General features: G+C 47.7%; 1 protein-coding gene across 1 annotated transcript in view; it reads right to left on the reverse strand.

Moving 5' to 3' along the window:
- The window catches only part of DNAH6 (dynein axonemal heavy chain 6), a 3261518-nt gene that overhangs the window by 2380629 nt on the left and 857202 nt on the right, over positions 1 to 23687 (reverse strand). The window contains 1 exon segment of the mRNA XM_029602297.1: positions 7082 to 7174. Coding sequence (XP_029458157.1) covers positions 7082 to 7174 — 93 coding nt within the window.

Raw genomic sequence — 23687 nt, forward strand, 5'->3', positions numbered from 1 at the left:
GCGAGAAAACTAGGATGTCATCAAGGTACACAACCACACACTGGTAAAGCAAATCTCTGAAAACCTCGTTCATCAGATTCTGAACAACCGCAGGGGCGTTGTAAAGGCCAAATGGCATCACCAGATATTCAAAGTGATCTTTGCATGTGTTAAAGGTGGTCTTCCACTCATCGCCTTCGCGAATTTGGACCAGATTTTAGGCTCCCCGGAGGTCCAACTTGAAGAAAATCTTGGTTCCTTGAGGCCTGTCGAAAAACTCCAAGATCAGAGGCAGTGGGTAGCGATCCTTTAAGGTGATTTCATTTAGGCCTTGGTAACTGATGCAGGGACGGAGGGAGCCATCTTTTTTCCCCACAAAAAAGAAGCATGCTCCAGCAGGGGATTTCAAGGGCCGAATTAAGCCTTTGGCTAGATTTTCACTGATGTAGTCAGACATGGTTTGGGTCTCAGTCTGCGAAAGAGGGTAGACCTTTCCCCATGGAGGCTCAGTGTTGGGTAGCAAATTAATTGCACAATCGTAGGAGCGATGCGGAGGTAGAGTATCCATGGCCTTCAGCAAAGGAAGCGTACTGCAGTGGAAGGCCGAGAAGAGAGAGAGAGGTGGTCCCACAAGGCAGAGGCGTGATGGACTCTAGGCAGTTTTTGTAACAGGAAGGCCCCCAACGAGAGAGCTGAAGGGTAGCCTAGTCGAACAGCGGAGTGTGTCGCTGTAGCTACAGTAGTCCCAGGATCACAGGATCAATGGCTTTGACCAGTATGTGAAAGGAAATGGTCCAATTGTAAGGTTCCAGTATGAAGCTGAACAGAGGCGGTAGTGTGAGTAATCTCACCAGAAAGAGGTTCTCCATGAATGGAGGAGAGTAATAGCGGCACCGGGAAGTGGATGGTGGGAATCCACAGATGTTCCATCAGTTGTTTTAATATGAAGTTCCAATCAGCTTCGGAGTCCACCAAGGCGTGGAACTCCTGGTTATTCATTTTAATGGAAATGGGGACAGTCAAAGGAGGAGACTGAGAAGTAAGGCCTAGGGGTAGTCCTCCGGCAGAACCTAGGCCTTGGAGTTTCCCGGACAGACAGGGCATGATGCAATGCATGCCTGGATTGGCTGCAGTACAGGCAGAGGCCGGATTGTTGACGGCGATGTCATTCCTTGGGAGAGAGCTGCTTTGGCCCAACTGCATGGTTCATCATCTACTCACTCTGGGTGAAGAGGAATGTCGAGCTCAGGATGAACCTGAGGTAGACTCCTGGGACATTCTGGGCTCTTGAGAGCATTCTTGCACGGCGGCAATCGATCCGTTCTTGCACGCGGCAAATTCGATTGTCCAGTAAGGTCAATCAGGCAGTCGAAAGATGCAGGCAATTTGCGAGCCACCAGCTAATCTTTAATATGAGGGCTTAGCACTTCGCGAGGAAGTAAGAATGCAGGCAGTCAGAGTCCCATTGAAGCTCAGAAGAAAGGTTCAGAACTCAATAACATAGTCCATCAAAATTTGAAAGGTATTGACCCGGAAACGGTTCTGCGCCCTTGGATCCTCGAACACAGAACAGAAAAGGGCCAAGAACCCCGGGAGATCCCGATGGACAGAGTCAGCCCACTCCCAGAGGGGTGACAGCCCAGGCCAATGCCTTACCATCCAAGAGGAAAGGATGTAGGTGGTCCTGTGATCACGTCTGGGAAGTAAGTGGGTTGCAAACAAAAGTGCATATCGCACTGATTCAGGAAACCTCTGCACATAAGAGGGCTCCCTGAGAAGTGAGGAGGGTGCCGGCAAGGGCACTATGGGCCAAGGAGCCAGCATAGAAGTGGAGGTATCGAGCTTAATAGACGTCGTGGTGCAGTCACGGTGGCGTCCAAAACGAGGTGCTCAAGGAGTCGATAGCTGCTGCAAGAGACTCCAGGAACTCTCTGCTGTTCGCTGATTCTTTGCACCAGGCCAGGGATGGTCTGGAGGGCCGAGACCTGTGCTGGGTCCAGACTTGGTAATCTGTTATGATTTGTGGGTTTAGTGGGCTCTTGGTCCGAGTGGGAGTTGGTACCACCTGTGTTACCCCACAGGTCCACACCGCCAGGAGGCGAGGTCTGGCTCAGTAGAAGTCTGGGAGAGAGTCTGTGGAAGTCCTAAGGAGTGGAGTGAGGAACTCAGCGAGGAGGGTCCCACAGTAAGTAGACTGAGAGGCAAGTACCTGGATGAAGATCTCCGAGAGGGGTAGCGCTGGGAAGTCAGAAAGAATGGGAGGCATGAAGCAAGGAGCGAAGAGGAGGTATTGCAAGGAAACCCCAGGAGGACAGAGCTGCATAGCAGAGGAGGCACTGCAGTGAAGACATAAGATACCCTGCGGAGAGGGGAAGCCCAAGTCAGGTCTCCAGGTGATGACGTAGTAAGCCCCGAGAGAGCGGGGATGTTTGGTAATCAACCGGCGTTTTGAACGTGCTGCACGCCCCGGGAGCGGAGATGTATGAACAGTCTCTGAAGTAAATTTAGGCACTGCCCCGAGGAATGGGGAAGCATGGTTGTCTCTAGAGTAGAATGTAGGCACTGCCCGAGGAGTGGGGAAGTAAAGGCTAGAACTCTCAAGTGGTGATGGGCATCTCGGGGGGGGCAGCCCCTAGCAGCAGGGAAGCCAATGGAAGACTCCTGGGAGCGCAGGCTAACCCAAGGAGTGGGGGAAGCCAGGAGACCAAGTCTCCAGAGAGCGCACACAGGCCCCCGAGGACGGGTACCTGAACCAGGGTCCGGCGTCAGAGAGAGAGAGAGAGATCCAAGAATGCCACCACAGGTCCGGAGAGACAGGAAGTTCTGGAGTAGCAATGGAACTTGTTGCCAAGTCAGCTGTCAAGGGGCAAAGGTGCTGCTTATGAACCCTGAGCAAGTGATGTCATCAATCAGGGATGCCCCTGAGGTTCCCGCTGTAGGATCTTTAAAGAGGGTCTGGTGGCGCACACGAGTGCCTAGGAAGGCCTTGAGTCAGTGAGGGTGGCAGTGGCATCCGCCGCCACGAGGAATCTTGAGGTACGCGGCAGTAGAGCTAGTAGAGACTGGCTCCTTCCACGAGTAGACCCGGAGAGGGAAAGAGAACAGCACAAGATGTGAGTAGATGCGGTCGCAGCCGTCTGCGACCGATGGTCATAACAAAACATTACTTTGCCTGTTGGTCATCATCTAGTCCTTCCTATTGCATGGAACAAAGCCCAGCAGAGTGGTTCTGCTTCTCACATCTGTATATTTCTTAACCACACTGATCCTGTTTGGATAGTATGTATCAGATACCACTTAGCACAGTTAGGCAACATCGTAAAAAGAGATAATTTGCTGCAATTGAGGATATATACAATGTTGACACAAAATAAAACCTTACAACAAAAGAAGTGTCTGTCCTAATGTATCATATTGAATGTCAGTCAGAAAGAGTCAGCCTTGCCATTGCATTTGTATAGGACTTTCCAAACGGTGTGCATAGCATGGCATAACTAGCGCCTTCTTGCTAGTTTGGCATCACATTTCACCCTGTCCTAGCCCTCAGCATCTTGGCAAGATAGTTGAATATGTATGATGGAAGTCCAGCAGGGCCTAGGAGCGCATGCTTTATTGTACAATAAATTAAAATAGCTCAGCTGCTTAAAGGCGCTGCCTGAAGTTACCAGTTGACAGCTACAATCATTCAACCACTGCCTCTATAAGCTACAATCAGATTCCTTAGTTGATATCCATGTGCATCAAAATATATCCACATGTACATTGGATTCATAGTCTAAGATGGGCATGCAAAGACACAGGTATCAGTACAGGCTCATCAGTTTCTGAGGCAGTGCTGATATATCTCACATTGCAGGCCTTCACTTAGAGCTATTTTTGAAGCACAAGTCTAATATCATGGGAATCCCAAAAATCGCTCAGGTTATTGCGAGCTAGCATATATCATACACACGACCATGCACAGTGCTGCATTTGGTGATCTGTAGGCTTGGCCCATGGACTGCCATACTTATCTCCAGCCCCAAGCCAGAGGGGAACAAACTGGAATGCCAGGGTAGACCCCCAAATGGATGCATGGCGGGCCACCATGAATAGCTTGCTTCCGATGCCACTACTCTTCGTGTACCCTCAGAAACTGATTCATTTAAAGGGACTGTGGTGAGAAAAGGCCAGTGGTGACTGTTAATGTCCTCACTATCAAAGACCTATGCAAGGCTACTACAGCAGCTAATCCTTTCCTCGGCAATAGGTCCATTACTGTTTAGTAGAGTGAATTGCGCCTCAGCGTACCTGTGTTCCGGTCTTTGTCTCTCCAGGTTCTGGTCTTTGTCTCTTCAGTTTCCTGGTCTCCTGTGTTCCATGCTCCAGTGGCCCTTGTCTTCATCTTGTGATCAATCTTCAGTGTTCGTGTGATCATAGTCTTCTGGTCTCCTTCCCTTGGGACAGATCCCTGGTGCTGTCTTCAGCTTGCCTTGGACTCTGAATTCCGCCTGCCACAGACCACTGCCTGTTTCTCGACCACGTTTGAACTGGCCTGCTCTTCATCTATGCCTGATCTCCGCCTATCCTGGACTCTGGCTTATAACATGACCATCTCTATGGATTTCCAGTTTGTCAGCAGAGGTCCCCGAAGGCTCAACCTAAGGGATATGAGGGCTGGTATAGGCCTCTGGCTCATCCAGTTCTGCCAGCTGATGGTGGGGACGTGCAGGTCTCCATCCTGCAGGTTGCACCAACTCCACCTAGGTCCAAGTGTCCACTCCCTGCAAACACACAGCTGGGCCCTGCTACACCTATATAAGCAAACAGTAAACTCTACTGACTGATGAGAACCTTGTCTGTTGGTCTGTCATGTTGGTTATAATTAGCTGCCAAAGGAAGCCTATTGAAGGATGTTGGTCTGACTATCAGAAGGTTGGATTGAGAATAGGATGGGTGTCATGCTTTCACATGGTATAGTTAGAAACCTCTGAAATGGATAGGTTATTGTTTTTTGGTGGTGACAATAACAGTACCCACATGTAAAATCAAAAAGGTTCAAACTCATTGAAACAAAAGCAAAGCTGTCTTAGAAGCTATATACCTACCCTGACATGTAACAGGTAGCTATTGGGAAATATTGAGATATCAGGGCCCAGAAAGGACCTTTGCTTGTCCAAGCTCTCGGCTATTCATATTGTTCTGCTTTATGTAAGTACATAGAAGATCTGCAGAGAAGTTTGGTTGTTCTGATTGCTAGTATCAGTTACAGTCCTTTAAAACACCAGGACACTGCCTCAGGGGAAACTCTCGAAACACTGGGCAGCATTGGGTGACTGGTCTTGATTTCTCACCTGAGAGTTACAAAAAGCTAAGTTTTTCAACATTTATAATTTTGGACTATTTTTAACTGCAGTATATTGAAAAATTTAAAAAAAAAATTTAATATTCATGCACAGTTACCGGTGATGATAAGGTTTCTTCGCAGCATCCGAAGCTGTTGAGGTGCAATTATTTAAGGAACTTTTCACTTCATACAAGGATCATTTTCAAAAGTTTTTTGAGTTATTTTTGTGGTTGTTTGATTATATTTACCACTCATTGTTTTGTGAAATTGCTATGAGCATGCCCAGAGAGATTCAGTCAAATTTCTAAAAACTTTGATACAGTTTTTCCATGCCAAGCTCTATCGGATGATGTCACTTATGTGTGAGGACTGCCATGTTGCTTGTCCTTTGAGAACCTACAGTGTTCAGCTTTCTACTTTTTGATAGGGGTGCTGAAATTTGTGTTTTCAGCATCCCCAATCATTTTCAAAAGTTGGCTCCTATGCTCCCAGCCCCAAAACACCTATTCCCCACATCCTGCAATAACCAAAAGGAAAACACACTTTACAAGGAAACCCCACCCCCCTGCAAAAGCCAAAGAAATCAAAGTACTCCATCCACTGAATCCAATAAAGTAAAATCACTCCCCCCTCCCCCCTCCCCCCAACCCCCATAACCTCTCCCTTACTAAAAGGTAGGTCTGCAGGAGTTGTGAAGACAGAACCCATCCTCGTCGCTTCGTATTACTTATTCATTTGTTTAAAGATGTATAACCTACCTCCTCCAGAAGATTGGAGTGGGATACAACCAATATACACATAAAAAGGCTCACAAAAGAACAACACACAAATAAAACACAATATAAGCGGCAAAAAAGTGAACAAGTGTTATCAGTAAGGCATAAAAAATAATCAGAGACATTATTGACAACAAGAAAAATATTTGTCAATATCAAATACTTCAAATAACATGGGTGAGAGAGGAGTGCAGTGTAGAAGGTATTAAGGGTCTGATTTTAACAAGTATTTACATGAATAAAATTGAGTTTTACATGTGTAAATGCACTTTACCCATGCAAGTTGGCTTTTGAAAATTTCTACAATACATGCCAATGAATTCTCCATAGGATATTCATGTGTAAGTGTACTTTACATATGTAGGCTTTTTAAAATTGCTATGATAGTATGTAACATTTACACATGTAACTCTTCCCCAATCCTCAGTCTTAATAAAATAGCCAACTGCACTCCAAAGGCTGGAGTCATCATGTTGTACAGCTGAATAATGGCACTGACATTTGGGTTGACTGTTGGCCATTTTGCTAATCCAGAGGACTGGGAGAAAAGCTGATGGAGATGGCTCCTGTCTCCAGAAATATGATTTGGAGAGGGCTGGGGTAGAAAGAGGTCATGGGTGGGGGGGGGGGGGGGGAGAAGATTTTTGAGGACTAGGGGTGCTTCAGTGCATGAGGATTGGGCAACAACCAGATCTCCTTTTTTTTCAATAATGTAATATAATCTGGTAGATAGTGGCTGGTGAGGATCTCATGCAGCTGATGCACACAAGCACTCCACCAATTTGCTGACAGTACATATAGATAATATTATAAAATAATTAAAATGTAATAGAAAATTGTAAAGTCAGTTAACACTGGCAGAGCAAGTTGAGTAACTTAGATAATCAAACCTGACTGACTGCTGTCCCACCTATAGCTATAAAGCCTCAGGACTGTCTATACAAATTTTATATAGTGCTTAATTTTCTTTTTGTATTTGTGAATACATAGAGCTTCTCACCTGAATATCATCTGTTCCACCAAGAATAAAAATATCTTTAGAATCTCGATGAGGAACAGTAATGAATTCAGTAGTTTTCCAAGAATCTTCCACCTTAAAATGAAAATTCAAACTTGTTATCATATGTTTATTCATAATATTAAAATACCAACAGAGTGATATTTATGATACTTTGCATACATATACTAGAACATAAGAACATAAGAAATTGCCATGCTGGGTCAGACCAAGGGTCTATCAAGCCCAGCATCCTGTTTCCAACAGAGGCCAAACCAGGCCACAAGAACCTGGCAATTACCCAAACACTAAAAAGATCCCATGCTACTAATGCAATTAATAGCAGTGGCTATTCCCTAAGTAAACTTGATTAATAGCCGTTAATAGACTTCACCTCCATCACACTCTTTTACCACAGGACACATGCAAAGGATGTATATTCTTATGCACTAAGACGCCAGAATGCATGTTAAACCTGTCTGAAAAGATGTTTAATGTCTATGTGCTAAAATTTCTATGTTCACACATGTAAATGAAGAAATGATATATGCAAATGCAGCTCTAGCAGGCTGGCAGATTTTCCAACCCTGGTATAATGGGATGGAGATAGCAGAGTGAGGATATTTGGAGTGACAGATGAAAAAGATATGGGTTGCCTGTACCATCCTGCTTACTTGTAATAGGTGTTTCTCCTAGGATAGCAGGATTTTAGTTCTCAGGAAACCTGCCTGCCACCCCACGATTGGGTTTGTCCATCGGTTTGTGGAGTACGGGAGTGAGCAATAGCAAAAGATGAGACAGTGGCAGAGGAAACATTAATACTCACTTGAGCACTTCAAAACTAGTAGATAAGTAGCATAGGAGTTAGCCAAGCCAGGGTTCAAATCTTGCTGACACTCTTTGTGACCTTGGGTATGTCACTTCACGCTCTGTAGCTCAGGGACAAATTTAAGGACCTATTTAGTAAAGGTTTTCTCCCATTTTTAGATATGTGGAAACATTTCTTAGTAAATAGGGTCTTAGATTGGAAGTCTTCTAGGGGCAGGTAAATAGCTACAGTACCTGAATATAACTCACCTTGAGTTAAGCAGAGTTTCTTACCTGTAAAGGTGTCTCCTAGGGCAGCAGGATGTTAGTCCTCACAGATGGGTGACATCATCAGATGGAGCCCTGCACAGAAAAATGTTTTCAAAGTTTCTAGAAACTGGCAGAAACTTTCTAGAAACTTTGAATGGCACAATGAGCATGCCCAGCATGCCACTATTTGCGCAGCCATGTGGGATCCCTCTTCAGTCTCGTATCTTAGCAAAAAAAAGATGAGCAAAAAAACCAAATAACAAACCGATGGACAACCCAATCGCGGGGTGGCAGGTCAGGTTTCCTGAGAACTAACATCCTGCTGTCCTAGGAGAACACCTATTACAAGTAAGCAAACTCTGCTTTCTCTTCACGAGGATGGAATTGGATGGGATGTAGAAAAACGATGCCAAAGTCAGAGGGGTCTCTGTACCCTTTGGTGTCAAAGTCCCTGCTGCCGGAGTTGATGGAGCTGACTTTTTGGCACCAAAAACCTGCTAGATCTTGTCCAGCTAGGAACGACGGCTCTGGGGGTCATCTGAGCACAGTCGGGGCACCCACGGATATAGTGGAAAGCCTCCAGGCAGAGAGGATACAACCTTGTGCAGATCTTGAGAGGCATGGTCTGCGGGCACTAGGGGCACTTACAAAACTGGAAGACACCATGAAAATAAGCCAGTGAGCGGTTGATGGCCAGCGGCCATCGAGAGGGCAACATGCTCGGGAATCAATTGCAAAGAAGGAGAGAAACTCCTACCAAGACGCCAGAGGAAATGACAGTAAAGAGGGACCCCGCGCGAAGGGAAAACGGAGGAGAAATCCTCGATAAAAATACATTTTTGAAAATTTTGGAGAGAGATCAGAGAATGTGGAGGTGACTGCTTCACGGAAAAAAAACGAGACTGAAGAGGGACCCCACGTGGATGCGTGGATAGTGGCATGCTGGGCATACTCAGTATGCCAGTCAAAGGTTTTTGAAACTTTGACAAACGTTTTTCGTGCAGGGCTCCATCTCATGATGTCACCCATCTGTGAGGGACTACTATTCTGCTTGTCCTAGGAGAACCAATGATAAAGAGAGAGCTAAATCCAAATAAATAAACTATATCTGCATTTATTTACATCAACTGAATATATTCCCAAGCAATAGGTTAGTAGGTTAATACGTCTTTGCTGTTATTGACATTGTTAGTGTGGCCAAAGACCACAGTAGGCATTCTGATACTTGAGGCTAAAACAGCAGTTTGGGCCTTAAAAGCTTACCAATGCGTTGACTTGGGTAACGAACTCTTGTCTGCCACTGTTGAGGCCCTGTCATTGTTGGTCCTACATTATAGGGTACTTGAGAGGGAGGGGAATTATCATATACCAGTGATCTTCTGAATCAGGGTATACATAATTCTCCTTGGGTCATTCCCTTACATGCTCCCTTAGCTTACTAACCCACATCCTCTCCATTTGCTCTTTCAAAACTCTTAGCAGTCAATATTCAGCTACAATGCATCCCCCTAAAGTTAGCTGGATAAATTGTCACTGATATTCAGCGGAGTATCTGCAAAAAATGGCACCAATTTCTGCAAAGATTCTGACTGAAGAAGATATGTGAGCCTTTGAAGGAGCTCAGCAATGGAATGGTGAGATGCTGAATTGTTAACAAACATAGACAATCATAGAAAACACCCCCTGATGCAGAATTTCATGCAAAAGATGGACTGTATTGGGATATTTTTCTGTTAAGCTGCCATTGCAACTACGCTGAAAGCTAAGTACCTTGTTTTTTTACCAGCACAAAATTAAAAACATTATACAATGATTATATAATAGTATTGCATGAACTAGATAAATGAAGTAATGATAAGGCAATGAAGGCTGTTTGCTTTTCCGGTATACCTATTATGAAAGTCTTTGAGCTACAATTTATGATTTGTTTATAAGAGTTTTTGTTATTGGACTGCCTTATTCCCTCTATACCATTTTGTGACACTATTTCATACATGTATTTTAGAAGACGCATTAAATATTTTATTTAAAAATTAATTAAGATAATATTAGAATATTTATCAGAGAGAGTCACAAGTTTTATAAAGAGCTGAGCATGTGCTTGCTACATGGTAGCTGTGCTACAACTGTACTAAATACTGTTTGTTAAAATTGTGAACAAAACAAAAAATTTACAAGCTACATGCGATTACGTGCCAACTGCTAGTAAGAATAAATGTATTTATTTAAAGCTTTGTATACGCTTATACAGAAAGTGGTGATCTAGGCAGTTTACGAATACAAACATACATAATTTAATAATGGATGAAACAGAAACATCATAAAGCAGAGTTGCTTACCTGTAACAGGTGTTCTCACAGGACAGCAGGATGTTAGTCCTCACATATGGGTGACATCATCAGGATGGAGCCCAATCATGGAACACTTTTGTCAAAGTTTTCTAGAACTTTCACTAGCACTACTGGGCATGCCCAGCACAGCACTAACCCTGCATCCAGCAGGGGTCCCCCCTTCAGTCTCGTAATATAGCAAAAGTACGTGCGAAAAAATAAATAAGAAAACGTAAATGAACCCAACTCCGCGGGATGGCGGGTGGGTTTCATGAGGACTAACATCCTTCTGTCCTATGAGAACACCTGTTACAATGTAAGCAATTCTGCTTTCTCACAGGACAAGCAGGATGGTTAGTCCTCACATATGGGGAGTACCGAGCTGAGAATGCCCGAGCGAGAGGAGCACCAATGCACCCAAAGACGTGCAACAGGCACAAAAACAAGGATGGAATTTGGTTACGAGGGCAACCTGAACCCTAACGGGTAGGGGAGGAATATTGGTAAGTCAAACTGAAAATAAGTTGCATAGAACAGACTGGCCAAAGATGAAATCTTGCCTGCCAGCCTTATCTAAGCAATAATGGGCTGCAAATGTGTGGAAGAGAACGCCAGGGTCGCATCCCTACAAATATCAGCAAGCGGCACCGAACGGAGGTGTGCTACTGATGTAACCATGGCCCTGGATAGAGTGAGCTTTCACACGGTTTTGTAACGGAGTGCTTGCTTGCTCGTACCAAAAAGGAATACAATCCGCCAACCAGGAGGAGAGGGATTCCAAGTTTGATGGCATCAAAAAGAAACGAAACAATTGAGTGGACTTTCTATGGGCTGACGTGCGCTCTAGATAGAAAGCTAGGGCACGCATACAATCCAAGGAATGCAAAGCTGTTCTCCTGGGTTTGTATGGGTCTGGGAAAAAAGGTAGGTAGGATAATAGATTGGTTAATATGAAATTCCGACACTACCTTCAGTAAATTTTAGGGTGAGTGCAGAGCACTACCCTGTCATGCAGAATTTTAATGTAAGGCGGGTAGGTAACTAACGCCTACAACTCACTAACTCTGCGAGCGGTCGTGATCGCAAAAAGAAAAACTACCTTTCAGGTAAAATAGCATAGATCACAGTCCCAAAACCGCATTAAGATCCCAAGCAGGGGCAGGAGGGCGCAGTGGAGGTTTTTAAACGGAACAAGCCTCTCATGAAACGTGATACTAAGGGTTGTGTTGAGATGGCGACATCTCCTATACCCTTATGATATGCACACACTGCACTAACATGCACCCTGATAGAGGATGTTTTTAGGCCTAACCCTGACAGGTGCCAGAGATAGTCCAGGAACCTCGCAGTGGAAGAAGTGAAGGCGTCTATGGACATGGAAGTATACCAGACCGTAAACCTCTTCCATTTAGAGCGATAAGAGCTTCTCGATGAAGGCTTTCATGAAGCCCACCAGGACTCAGGATACCGACTCAGAAGGTTAAAAGGTTGCAGTGTTAACCTTTCAACATCCAGGCCTTCAGAGACAGAGTTTGGAGGTTGGGGTGTCGCAGATGCCCTTTGTTCTGAGTGATTAGAAGGGGATCCTTCCCCAGTGGAGGATTGGAAACCACACCCTGGCGTGGCCAAAGGGGAACTATCAGAATCATTAGTCCCTTGTTCCTGCTGAAGCTTCACGAGAGCCTTTGAAATGAGAGTAAGAGAAGGGTAAGCATAAAGGAGACCGCTGGCCCTGGAGAGGGCAAAGGCATCTCTTGGCTGCAAGTGGTGACTTCGAATAGAGAACAGACTTTGTCTACTTTGTGGTTGTGTACCGGCGCAAAGAGTTATGTGAGGGTAACCCCAACGTTGGAATATCGCATCTGCTATCATGCGGTTGACAGACCACTCGTGCGGATGGAAAGTGCGACTCAGCTTGTCCGCCAACACCATTGTCCACTACCGGCAAGTAGGTTGCTTTGAGGCACACTGAGCGTGAAAGGGCCCATGCCCATATCTGTGCAGCTTCCTGACACAGAAGGTAGGAGCCCATTTCCCCTTTCTTGTTGATGTACCACATCGCAACCTGACTGTTGGTTTGAATCAGGATGGTCTTGTTTGATAGGCAATCCTGAAAGGCTTTGAGGACATGTCTGATCGCCCGTAGCTCCAGGAAATGTATCTGGTGTTGGCTTCCTTTGGAGAACAGGTTCCCTGAGTCTGCAGTTCGCCTTCATGTGCACCCCACCCAAGGTTGGATGCATCTGTTGTTAAGACAATTTGAAGATCTGGAGCCTGAAATGGAAGCCCTTGAATGAGATTGGAGAGGTGCATCCACCAGGTTAGGGACAGAAAGAGCTGGTTGGTAGCCTGGCTAATGCTGTACATTGGCTGACAAGCTTGAATCCATTGGGATTTAGGGTCCATTGCATCACTCTCATGGCTAGGTGAGCCATCGGAGTGTTTCATGCACCAAGGATGCCATGTGACCCAATAGTATGAGGAAGTGCCGAGCAGTTGAAGATACTTGGGACTGTAGTTGATGTGCCAGAGATGAAATGGTGAAAACACAATCCTGGGGGAGGAAGGCTTTCACCGACACAGTGTTTAGGTCGGCCCCTGTAAAGGAGAGGGTTTGGGATGGAACTATCTTGGATTTGGGATAGTTGATTAGAAAACCCTAAGGAGTTCAGGGATGTTGATAGTGAGAAGCAGAGAGGTTAGTGTGCCCTGTGGAGTCGGAGCCCTTATCAGCCAATCGTCGAGATAAGGGTTAACATGAACACCCTGATTCCTGAGGAAGGCCGCGACCACCACCAGGCACTTGGTGAACACTCGTGGAGCAGATGACAGGCCGCAAGGTAGTACACAGTACTGAAAATGACGAAGGCCGACCAGGAATCGCAGGAATTTTTGATGGGATGCTGTGAATGAAATGTGTGTGTATGCGTCCTGAAGATCTAGACAGTATAGCCAATCTCCTCTTTGCAGAAGAGGAAGTAGAGAGCCCAAGGTTACCATCTTGAAAGTTTCTCTGTGCAGAAACTTGTTTAATGCACGGAGGTCCAGTATCGGGCGTACGCCACCTGACGTTTTTGGTATTAGAAAATACCGGGAATAGAACTCCTGCCCCTGCTGGGAGAGGGGTACCGGTTCTATTGCGTGCGTACCCCTTTGAAAATCTACCCCTAAGTGAACTTAATAGCAGGTAATGGACTTCTCCTCCAAAAACTTATCCAATCCTTTTTTAAACACAGCTATACTACCTGCACTAACCACATCCTCTGGCAACAAATTCCAGAGTTTAATTGTGCGTTGAGTAAAAAAGAACTTTCTCCGATTAATTTTAAATGTGCCCCATGCTAACTTCATGGAGTGCCCCCTAGTCTTTCTATTATCCGAAAGAGTAAATAACCGATTCACATCTACCCATTCTAGACCACTCATAATTTTAAACATCTCTATCATATCCCCCCTCAGCCGTCACTTCTCCAAGTTGAAAAGTCCTAACCTCTTTAGTCTTTCCTCATAGGGGAGCTGTTTCATTCCCCTAATCATTTTGGTAGCCCTTCTCTGTACCTTCTCCATCACAATTATATCTTTTTTGAGATGCGGTGACCAGAATTGTACACAGTATTCAAGGTGCGGTCTCACCATGGAGAGATACAGAGGCATTATGACATTTTCCATTTTATTCACCATTCCCTTTCTAATAATTCCCAACATTCTGTTTGCTTTTTTGAATGCTGCAGCACACTGAACCGACGATTTCAATGTGTTATCCACTAGGACGCCTAGATATCTTTCTTGGGTTGTAGCACCTAATATGGAACTCAACATTGTGTAATTATAGCATGGGTTATTTTTCCCTATATGCATCACCTTGCACTTATCCACATTAAATTTCATCTGCCATTTGGATGCCCAATTTTCCAGTCTCACAAGGTCTTCCTGCAATTTATCACAATCTGCTTGTGATTTAACTAATCTGAACAATTTTGTGTCATCTGCAAATTTGATTACCTCACTCGTCGTATTTCTTTCCAGATCATTTATAAATATATTGAAAAGTAAGGGTCCAAATACAGATCCCTGAGGCACTCCACTGTCTACTCCCTTCCACTGAGAAAATTGTCCATTTAATCCTACACTCTGTTTCCTGTCTTTTAGCCAGTTTGCAATCCACGAAAGGACATCGCCACCTATCCCATGACTTTTTACTTTTCCTAGAAGCCTCTCATGAGGAACTTTGTCAAACGCCTTCTGAAAATCCAAGTATACTATATCTACCGGTTCACCTTTATCCACATGTTTATTAACTCCTTCAAAAAAGTGAAGCAGATTTGTGAGGCAAGACTTGCCCTGGGTAAAGCCATGCTGATTTTGTTCCATTAAACCATGTCTTTCTATATGTTCTGTGATTTTGATGTTTAGAACACTTTCCACTATTTTTCCTGGCACTGAAGTCAGGCTAACCGGTCTGTAGTTTCCCGGATCGCCCCTGGAGTCCTTTTTAAATATTGGGGATACATTTGCTATCCTCCAGTCTTCAGGTACAATGGATGATTTTAATGATAGGTTACAAATTTTTACTAATAGGTCTGAAATGGAGAGATTACTTACCTGATAATCTCGTTTTCCTTAGTGTATGCAGATGGACTCAGAACAAATGGGTATAGTGTGCTCATGCTAGCAGTTGGAGACGGATCTGATGTCAGCACATAGTACATATACCCCCGCAAGAAGTGCAGCAACTCAGTAATCTTCCTTGCAAAAGCTTTATGGATATATGTGTGATTGACTGATCGATTAAATGAACATGATTAACCTGACCGATTGATAGTAGCTGGAGACCGCCAGTGTTCTCAACCGTAAGGCGTCGACACCCGGCAAGGTGGATGCCCAATATAAGGAAACATGGCTTACCGTGAGTCGGAGAATCCCCATGTATACCGGCAGCCGGGTGGGATGCTGAGTCCATCTGCATACACTAAGGAAAACAAGATTATCAGGTAAGTAATCTCTCCATTTCCTAGCGTGTAGCAGATGGACTCAGAACAAATGAGATGTACAAAAGCTACTCCCGGACTTGGTGGGAGGCTGCCCGAGGTCCGTTTAGGATTGCCCTCACAAATGCTGTGTCTTCCCTGGCCTGGACGTCCAGACGGTAGAATCTGGAGAAGGTATGGAGGGAGGACCACGTTGCCGCTTTACATATCTCTGCCGGCAACAGCATCCTAGTTTCTGCCCAGGAGGCCGCCTGCGCTCTGGTAGAATGAGCCTTGACCCGTAGAGGTGGTGGTTTCCCTGCCTCTATGTAGGCCGCCTTGATAACTTCTTTGATCCAGCGAGCAATGGTTGCCCGTGAGGCCCCTTCCCCTTGCTTCTTCCCGCTGTGAAGGACAAACAGGTGGTCCGTCTTTCGTACTGCTTCCGACATTTCCAGGTATCTGGACAGCAGCCTGCCGATGTCGAGATGGCGCAGTATTCGACCTTCTTCCGATTTCTTCAAACCGTCCGTGGTTGGCAAGGATATGGTTTGGTTGAGGTGGAAGTGTGAGACTACTTTGGGTAAGAAGGAAGGAACCATGCGAAGATGGATAGCCCCTGGGGTGATTCTGAGAAACGGATCGCGACAGGACAATGCTTGTAGCTCTGAGATGCGGAGTGCTGAGCATACGGCCAGCAAGAATACCATCTTCAAGGTTAATAAACGGAGGGACAGGCCTCGGAGGGGTCTGAAGGCGGGTCCCGCTAGGAAATCCAAAACTAGATTGAAGTTCCACAGGGGCACTGGCCACTTCAGTGCCGGGCGAATGTGTTTGACTCCTTTCAGGAAACGTGAAACGTCTGGGTGTGTGGTGATGCTGTTGCCGCCACTCCTGGGGCCGTAGCAGGATAGCGCTGCCACCTGAACCTTGATTGAATTGAGGGATACACCCTTCTGAAGCCCATCCTGCAGGAAATCCAAAATGATAGGGATTTTAGCGGCATACGGATTGGTGCTACGAGTCTCGCACCAGGCTTCAAATACTCTCCAGATCCTTATATAAGTTAGTGATGTGGAGAACTTGCGTGCTCGGAGGAGTGTATCTATCATCGACGCCGAGTATCCCCTTTTCTTCAGTCGAACCCTCTCAATGGCCAGACCGTAAGAGAGAATTGAGCTGGATCCTCATTGAGGATGGGACCTTGCCGCAGCAGGTCCCTGTGAGGAGGCAAGGGTAGAGGATCCCCTGCCAGTAGTCTTCTCATGTCTGCGTACCAGGATCTTCTTGGCCAGTCCGGGGCCACTAGAAGAACTAGGCCTCTGTGCCGCTGAATCTTCTGTATAATGGCACCCAGCACGGGCCATGGAGGAAAGGCATATAGCAGGATCCCCTGAGGCCATGGCTGTACCAGGGCGTCGATCCCGTGGGAGAGAGGATCTCGCCTGCGACTGAAGTATCTGGGTACTTGAGCGTTGGACCTGTCCGCTAGTAGGTCCATGCCCGGAGTCCCCCACTGATCCACAATCATCTGGAAAGCTGTGGGCGACAGCTGCCATTCCCCCGGGTTTAGGCTTTCTCTGCTGAGGAAGTCTGCCATGGTGTTGTCCTTCCCGGCAATGTGGACGGCGGAGATGTCCTGGAGATTTGCCTCCGCCCAAGCCATCAGGGGGGCTATTTCTAAGGATACCTGTCGGCTTCTGGTTCCGCCCTGTCGGTTGATGTATGCCACCGTGGTGGCGTTGTCCGACATCACTCTGACTGCTCTGTTTCGAAGTCTTTGGGCAAATCACAGGCAGGCTAGCCTGACTACCCATGCCTCTAGTCGGTTGATGTTCCACCCCGTCTCTTCTTTGTTCCACCGCCCTTGGGCGGGTAGTACTTCGCAGTGTGCTCCCCATCCGTTCAGGATGGCATCTGTAGTGAGCAGAGTCCAGGTTGGGGAGGACATTTTTGACCCCCGGCTCGTGTGGCTGGGCTGCAACCACCACCGTAGCTGATTCCGCACTCTGGCTGGTAGAGGTAGGTGTATGGTGTAGTTCTGTGATCGTGGGCTCCACCGAGATAGGAGGGTGCGTTGTAATGGTCTCATATGAGCCCGCGCCCATGGTACCACCTCCAGAGTGGATGCCATGAGGCCGAGGACCTGTAGGTAATCCCAAGCTGTGGGCCGGGTGGCGCTCAGCAGGGCCTGCAGACGATTCCAGAGTTTTGATCTCCTCTTGGAGGTAAGAACATAAGAGCATAAGAACATAAGAAAATGCCATACTGGGTCAGACCAAGGGTCCATCAAGCCCAGCATCCTGTTTCCAACAGTGGCCAATCCAGGCCATAAGAACCTGGCAAGTACCCAAAAACTAAGTCTATTCCATGTAACCATTGCTAATGGCAGTGGCTATTCTCTAAGGGGCGGATTTTAAAAGGAGCGCGAATAGCCTACTTTTGTTTGCGCTCCAGGCGCAAACAAAAGTACGCTGGATTTTAGTAGATACGCGCGTATCTACTAAAATCCAGCGTACTAAAAATCCAGTGTACTAAAAATCCAGCGTACTAAAATCCAGCGGCCTCAGAGGGAAGTTCCCTCCGAGGCCGCTCCGAAATCGGAGCGGCCTCGGAGGGAACTTCCTTTTGTCCTCCCCTCACCTTCCCCTCCCTTCCCCTACCTAACCCACCCACCCGGCCATGTCTAAGCCCCCCCCTTACCTTTGTCGGGGGATTTACGCCTCCCGGAGGGAGGCGTAAATCCCCGCGCGTCAGCGGGCCTCCTGCGCGCCGGGACGCGACCTGGGGGCAGGTCCGGAGGGCGCGGCCACACCCCCGGGCCGCCCCGGGCCGTAGCCACGCCCCCGTACCCGCCCCCAAAACGCTGCCGACATGCCCCCGAAACGCCGCGACGACCGGGCCCGCCCCTCGACACGCCCACGACACCCCCCCCTCGGAGAACCCCGGGACTTACGCGAGTCCCGGCGCTCTGCGCGTGCCGGTAGGCCTATGTAAAATAGGCTTACCGGCGAGCAGGGCTCTGAAAATCCCCCCCCTAAGTGAACTTAATAGCAGGTAATGGACTTCTCCTCCAAGAACTTATCCAATCCTTTTTTAAACACAGCTATACTAACTGCACGAACCACATTCTCTGGCAACAAATTCCAGAGTTTAATTGTGCGTTGAGTAAAAAAGAACTTTCTCCGATTAGTTTTAAATGTGCCCCATGCTAACTTCATGGAGTGTCCCCTAGTCTTTCTACTATCCGAAAGAGTAAATAACCGATTCACATCTACCCATTCTAGACCTCTCATGATTTTAAACACCTCTATCATATCCCCCCTCAGTCGTCTCTTCTCCAAGCTGAAAAGTCCTAACCTCTTTAGTCTTTCCTCATAGGGGTGTTGTTCCATTCCCCTTATCATTTTGGTAGCCCTTCTCTGTACCTTCTCCATCGCAATTATATCTTTTTTGAGATGCAGCGACCAGAATTGTACACAGTATTCAAGGTGCGGTCTCACCATGGAGCGATACAGAGGCATTATGACATTTTCCGTTTTATTCATCATTCCTTTTCTAATAATTCCCAACATTCTGTTTCCTTTTTTGACTGCCGCAGCACACTGCACCGACGATTTCAATGTGTTATCCACTATGACACCTAGATCTCTTTCTTGGGTTGTAGCACCTAATATGGAACCCAACATCGTGTAATTATAGCATGGGTTATTTTTCCCTATATGCATCACCTTGCACTTATCCACATTAAATTTCATCTGCCATTTGGATGCCCAATTTTCCAGTCTCACAAGGTCTTCCTGCAATTTATCACAATCTGCTTGTGATTTAACTACTCTGAATAATTTTGTGTCATCTGCAAATTTGATTATCTCACTCGTCGTATTTCTTTCCAGATCACTTATAAATATATTGAACAGTAAGGGTCCCAATACAGATCCCTGAGGCACTCCACTGTCCACTCCCTTCCACTGAGAAAATTGCCCATTTAATCCTACTCTCTGTTTCCTGTCTTTTAGCCAGTTTGCAATCCACGAAAGGACATCGCCACCTATCCCATGACTTTTTACTTTTCCTAGAAGCCTCTCATGAGGAACTTTGTCAAACGCCTTCTGAAAATCCAAGTATACTATATCTACCGGTTCACCTTTATCCACATGTTTATTAACTCCTTCAAAAAAGTGAAGCAGATTTGTGAGGCAAGACTTGCCCTGGGTAAAGCCATGCTGACTTTGTTCCATTAAACCATGTCTTTCTATATGTTCTGTGATTTTGATGTTTAGAACACTTTCCACTATTTTTCCTGGCACTGAAGTCAGGCTAACCGGTCTGTAGTCAGGCTGACCTTGTCTCCCTGGGTGTCGAATCGGACTCCTAGGTATTCCAGCGACTGAGCAGGCTGTAGGGAACTTTTCTTTATGTTGACTACCCATCCTAGGCTTTCTAGAAGAGATATAACTCTGTTGGTTGCCTGGTGGCTCTCCTCCGATGACTTTGTCCTGATCAGCCAATTGTCCAGGTAGGGATGGACGAGAATTCCTTCCTTCCTGAGTGACGCCGCCACTACTACTATGACCTTGGTAAACGTCCGCGGCGCGGTGGCTAACCCGAAGGGTAAAGCTCGGAACTGGAAGTGTTGGCTCAGGACTTTGAAGCGTAAGTAGCGCTGGTGATCCCGATGGATTGGGATATGCAAGTAGGCCTCCGACAGATCCAGGAATGTGAGAAACTCCCCTGGCTGTATTGCACTTTTGACTGACCGCAGAGTTTCCATGCGAAAGCTGGGGACCCGTAGGTGTCGGTTGACTGACTTGAGGTCCAGGACGGTCTTGAAAGTGCCCTCCTTCTTGGGTACTATGAAATAAATGGAATAATGCCCAGAATTTATCTTCCATGCAGGCACTGGGATTATGGCGTTTAGGGGCAGGAGCCTCCGCAAGGTAGCTTCCAGTGCCGCCCACTTGAGGGGTGGACAAGGAGATTCCACAAACTTCTCCGGAGGGAGCTGAACAAAGTCCAGGTAATACCCTTCTCGGATGATGGCGAGGACCCACTGGTCCGAGGTAATCTCAACCCACCTGCGGTAGAATAGGGTTAGCCTGCCCCCTATGGCTTCTTCCCCCAGATGGGTCGGCTGATTCTCATTGTGGGGTGCGGCCGGGACCCGAACCCGAGCCGGTTCTCCTCTTGTTGTGCTTGGTCCGAAAGGACTGGTTCCTGGTCTAAGAGCGAGGTGCTTGGTAGCGAGCCCTGTAAGGGTTGAAGCGCTGAGAGCTTCTACCTCTGGATGGCCTAGGAAAATGGCGCTGGCTCCTCCTTGACCTGTCTTCTGGTAGACGGGGTAATGGAGAGGCGCCCCATCTATTAGCCAGTTTCTCGAGGTCGCTGCCGAACAGGAGGGATCCCTTAAAGGGCATTCTTGTGAGGCGTGTCTTGGAGGAGGAGTCGGCCGATCAATTTTGTAGCCAGAGCTGTCTCCTGCCTGCCACTGAGGATGACACTCTCTTGGCTGCCGTACTGACTAGGTCGGAGGCTGCGTCAGTGAGGAACAAGAGAGCTGATTCAATTTCTTCTCCCGGGGTGTTGTTCCTAGCCTGTGATAAACAGGAACGCGTCACCACGGTGCAGCAAGTCGCAATTCGTAGAGACATGGCTGCCACCTCAAAGGCTTGTTTCAGAATGGCGTCCATGCGCCGGTCATGTGCATCCTTGAGGGCCACCCCCCCCCCTCCAACGGAATGGTGGTGTGCTTCACAATTGCGCAAACTATGGCGTCTACCTTAGGGCACGCCAGCAGATCCTTGGTTGCCGGGTCCAGGGGGTACATGCGAGATAAGGCCTGACCCCCTTTGAATGAGGCCTCCGGCGCATTCCATTCCAGATCGATTAGCTGTTGTGCTGCTTGTAGGAGGGGAAAATGGTGAGCCGTTTGGCGCAGGCCCTCTAGCAGGGGGTTCATTCTAGGTTCCCCTGGGGTGCCTTGGCCCGGGATAGCTAGTTCCGACAGGCATTGAGAGACCAGGTCTGGGAGATCCTCTTTAAGAAAGAAGCGTCTCATGGTTCGATACGGTTCTATCCCCGAGGGAAGCTCTCCCTCCTCGGGGGGGCTCGCCCTCTTCCTCAGAACAATCTGAATCCCCATAAGTGGGGCTTCCGGGCGGCGAGTAGCCGTGCCTAGGTCTTGAGGGTCCAGGAGCGTGGTCCTCCGGTACGTATGTGTCCGTTTGGGGATCAGACTGCATCTTGACAAAGGCATGAATCCCCTTGAATAATTCCACCCAGGAGAGCGAAGCAGGTTCTAGCCTTAGGGGCACCAGGTCTCTCGGGTTCCCTGGCTGCTCACCGCTGCCTGCTAGGTCTGGGGTGTTCCCTGAGGAACTGGCAAGTACGCTGGGCTGGGACCGGCCCTGGCCTGGAACTCCCAGGGCATCCTCACATTGGGCACATAGGGAGTCTGCTTCCTTGCTCTGTGTGGCTCTGAGGCTGCATGCTGAGCAGAGGCCTAGTGCTCTTATGCCTGATTCTGGAGGTGCCGACTCTGTGGACGCATGGGCTCTCCTACGCTCCATCTCGTCTGTTATCTCTATGCGGTGCGCTCCCAGCCGGAGTATGCACCTGGTAATATGCGCGAAAGTTGTGCGCCTACTAATGTGCGCTTATCAACATGCGCCTATGAACGTGCGCCTATGAACGTGCACTTATCAACGTGCGCTTATCAACGTGCGCCTGTGAACATGCGCTTAGCAACGTGCGCGTATCAGCGTGCGCCTATGAACGTGCGCTTAGCAACGTGCGCTTATCAACGTGCCCCTATGAACGCGCGCTTATCAACGCGCGTCTATGAATGTGCGCTTATCAACATGCGCCTCTGAATGTGCGCTTATCAACGTGCGCCTATCAACGGGCGCCTATCAAAGTGTGCCGAGGAACGTGCGCCGAGCAACGTACGCCTATCAACGGGCGCCTATCAACGTGCGCTTAGCAACGTGCACTTAGGAACGTGCGCCTAGGAACGTGCGCTTAGCAACGTGCGCCTATCGATGTGCGCTTAGCAACGTGCGGCTATCCACGTGTGGCTATTTCTATCAACGTGAATCAAGGTGTCTTCAATCTGCGCCTCTATCAAATATGCGCCCAATTATTTACTGGCGCCCAACATATGTGCCCATCGCCTGTGCGCTCAGTCTGGCCTGAGCGCTAGAGCGAGGCGACGAACCAGGGCAGATGGTGACAGCGAGCAGGCAGGTAAAATGGCACCCTCCTTGGCAGGCTGCCACGTAAGCAGACCCCGCTAATCCTCGCTTCCTCGGAGACCCACAAGTAAAGATGTATGCCTTACCTTGTTTTCGGCGCTTCCCGGCTGCAACCCGGGCGGTCTCCGGGTGTGGGGGGAGAGGGTGATTACCATCACCACCGCGCTCGAGGAAATGGACCTGCTGCCTCTAGGCCGCGCCCGAACTCGTCTCGCTCGGGTGCCAAGTCCTCACCGGGACCAAGGCTGCCTCTATGCCGCGCCCGAGCCCTTCTCACTTGGGGGCTAGGTCCCTGCCGCGAGTCGGCCACCGGACCGAGGCTCTTCCCTCCGAAGGACCACGGAAATCACCTCGGGAAACTCAACTGGGGGAGGGACCCGAGGGTATCACCACAGGAGTGCGGGGCTCGTCTTCAAGTAGGATTCTTCTATGAATTTAGTCGTTAGAATTTGGAAAAACGCTCAACGAGCGTGAGGTAGCTCCAAACTGCTTTGGAGACGGAAATTACTGAGTTGCTGCACTTCCTGCGGGGGTATATGTACCCCGTGCTGACGTCAGATCCGTCTCCAACTGCTAGCACAAGCACACTATACCTATTTGTTCTGAGTCCATCTGCTACACGCTAGGAAATTTCATTTTCTAGTTCCTTCAGAATTCTGGGGTGTATTCCATCCGGTCCAGGTGATTTACTACTCTTCAGTTTCTCAATCAGGCCTACCGCATCTTCTAGGTTCACCGTGATTTAATTCAGTCCATCTGAATCATTACCCATGAAAACCTTCTCCATTACGGGTACCTCCCCAAAATCCTCTTCAGTAAACACCGAAGCAAAGAAATCATTTAATCTTTTCGCAATGGCCTTATCTTCTCTATGTGCCCCTTTAACCCCTCGATCATCTAACGGTCCAACTGACTCCCTCACAGGCTTTCTGCTTCGGATATATTTAAAAAAGTTTTTACTGTGAGTTTTTGCCTCTACAGC

The sequence above is a fragment of the Rhinatrema bivittatum genome, chromosome 1 (assembly GCF_901001135.1).
Source record: "Rhinatrema bivittatum chromosome 1, aRhiBiv1.1, whole genome shotgun sequence".
NCBI classification, from domain to species: Eukaryota; Metazoa; Chordata; class Amphibia; order Gymnophiona; family Rhinatrematidae; genus Rhinatrema; species Rhinatrema bivittatum.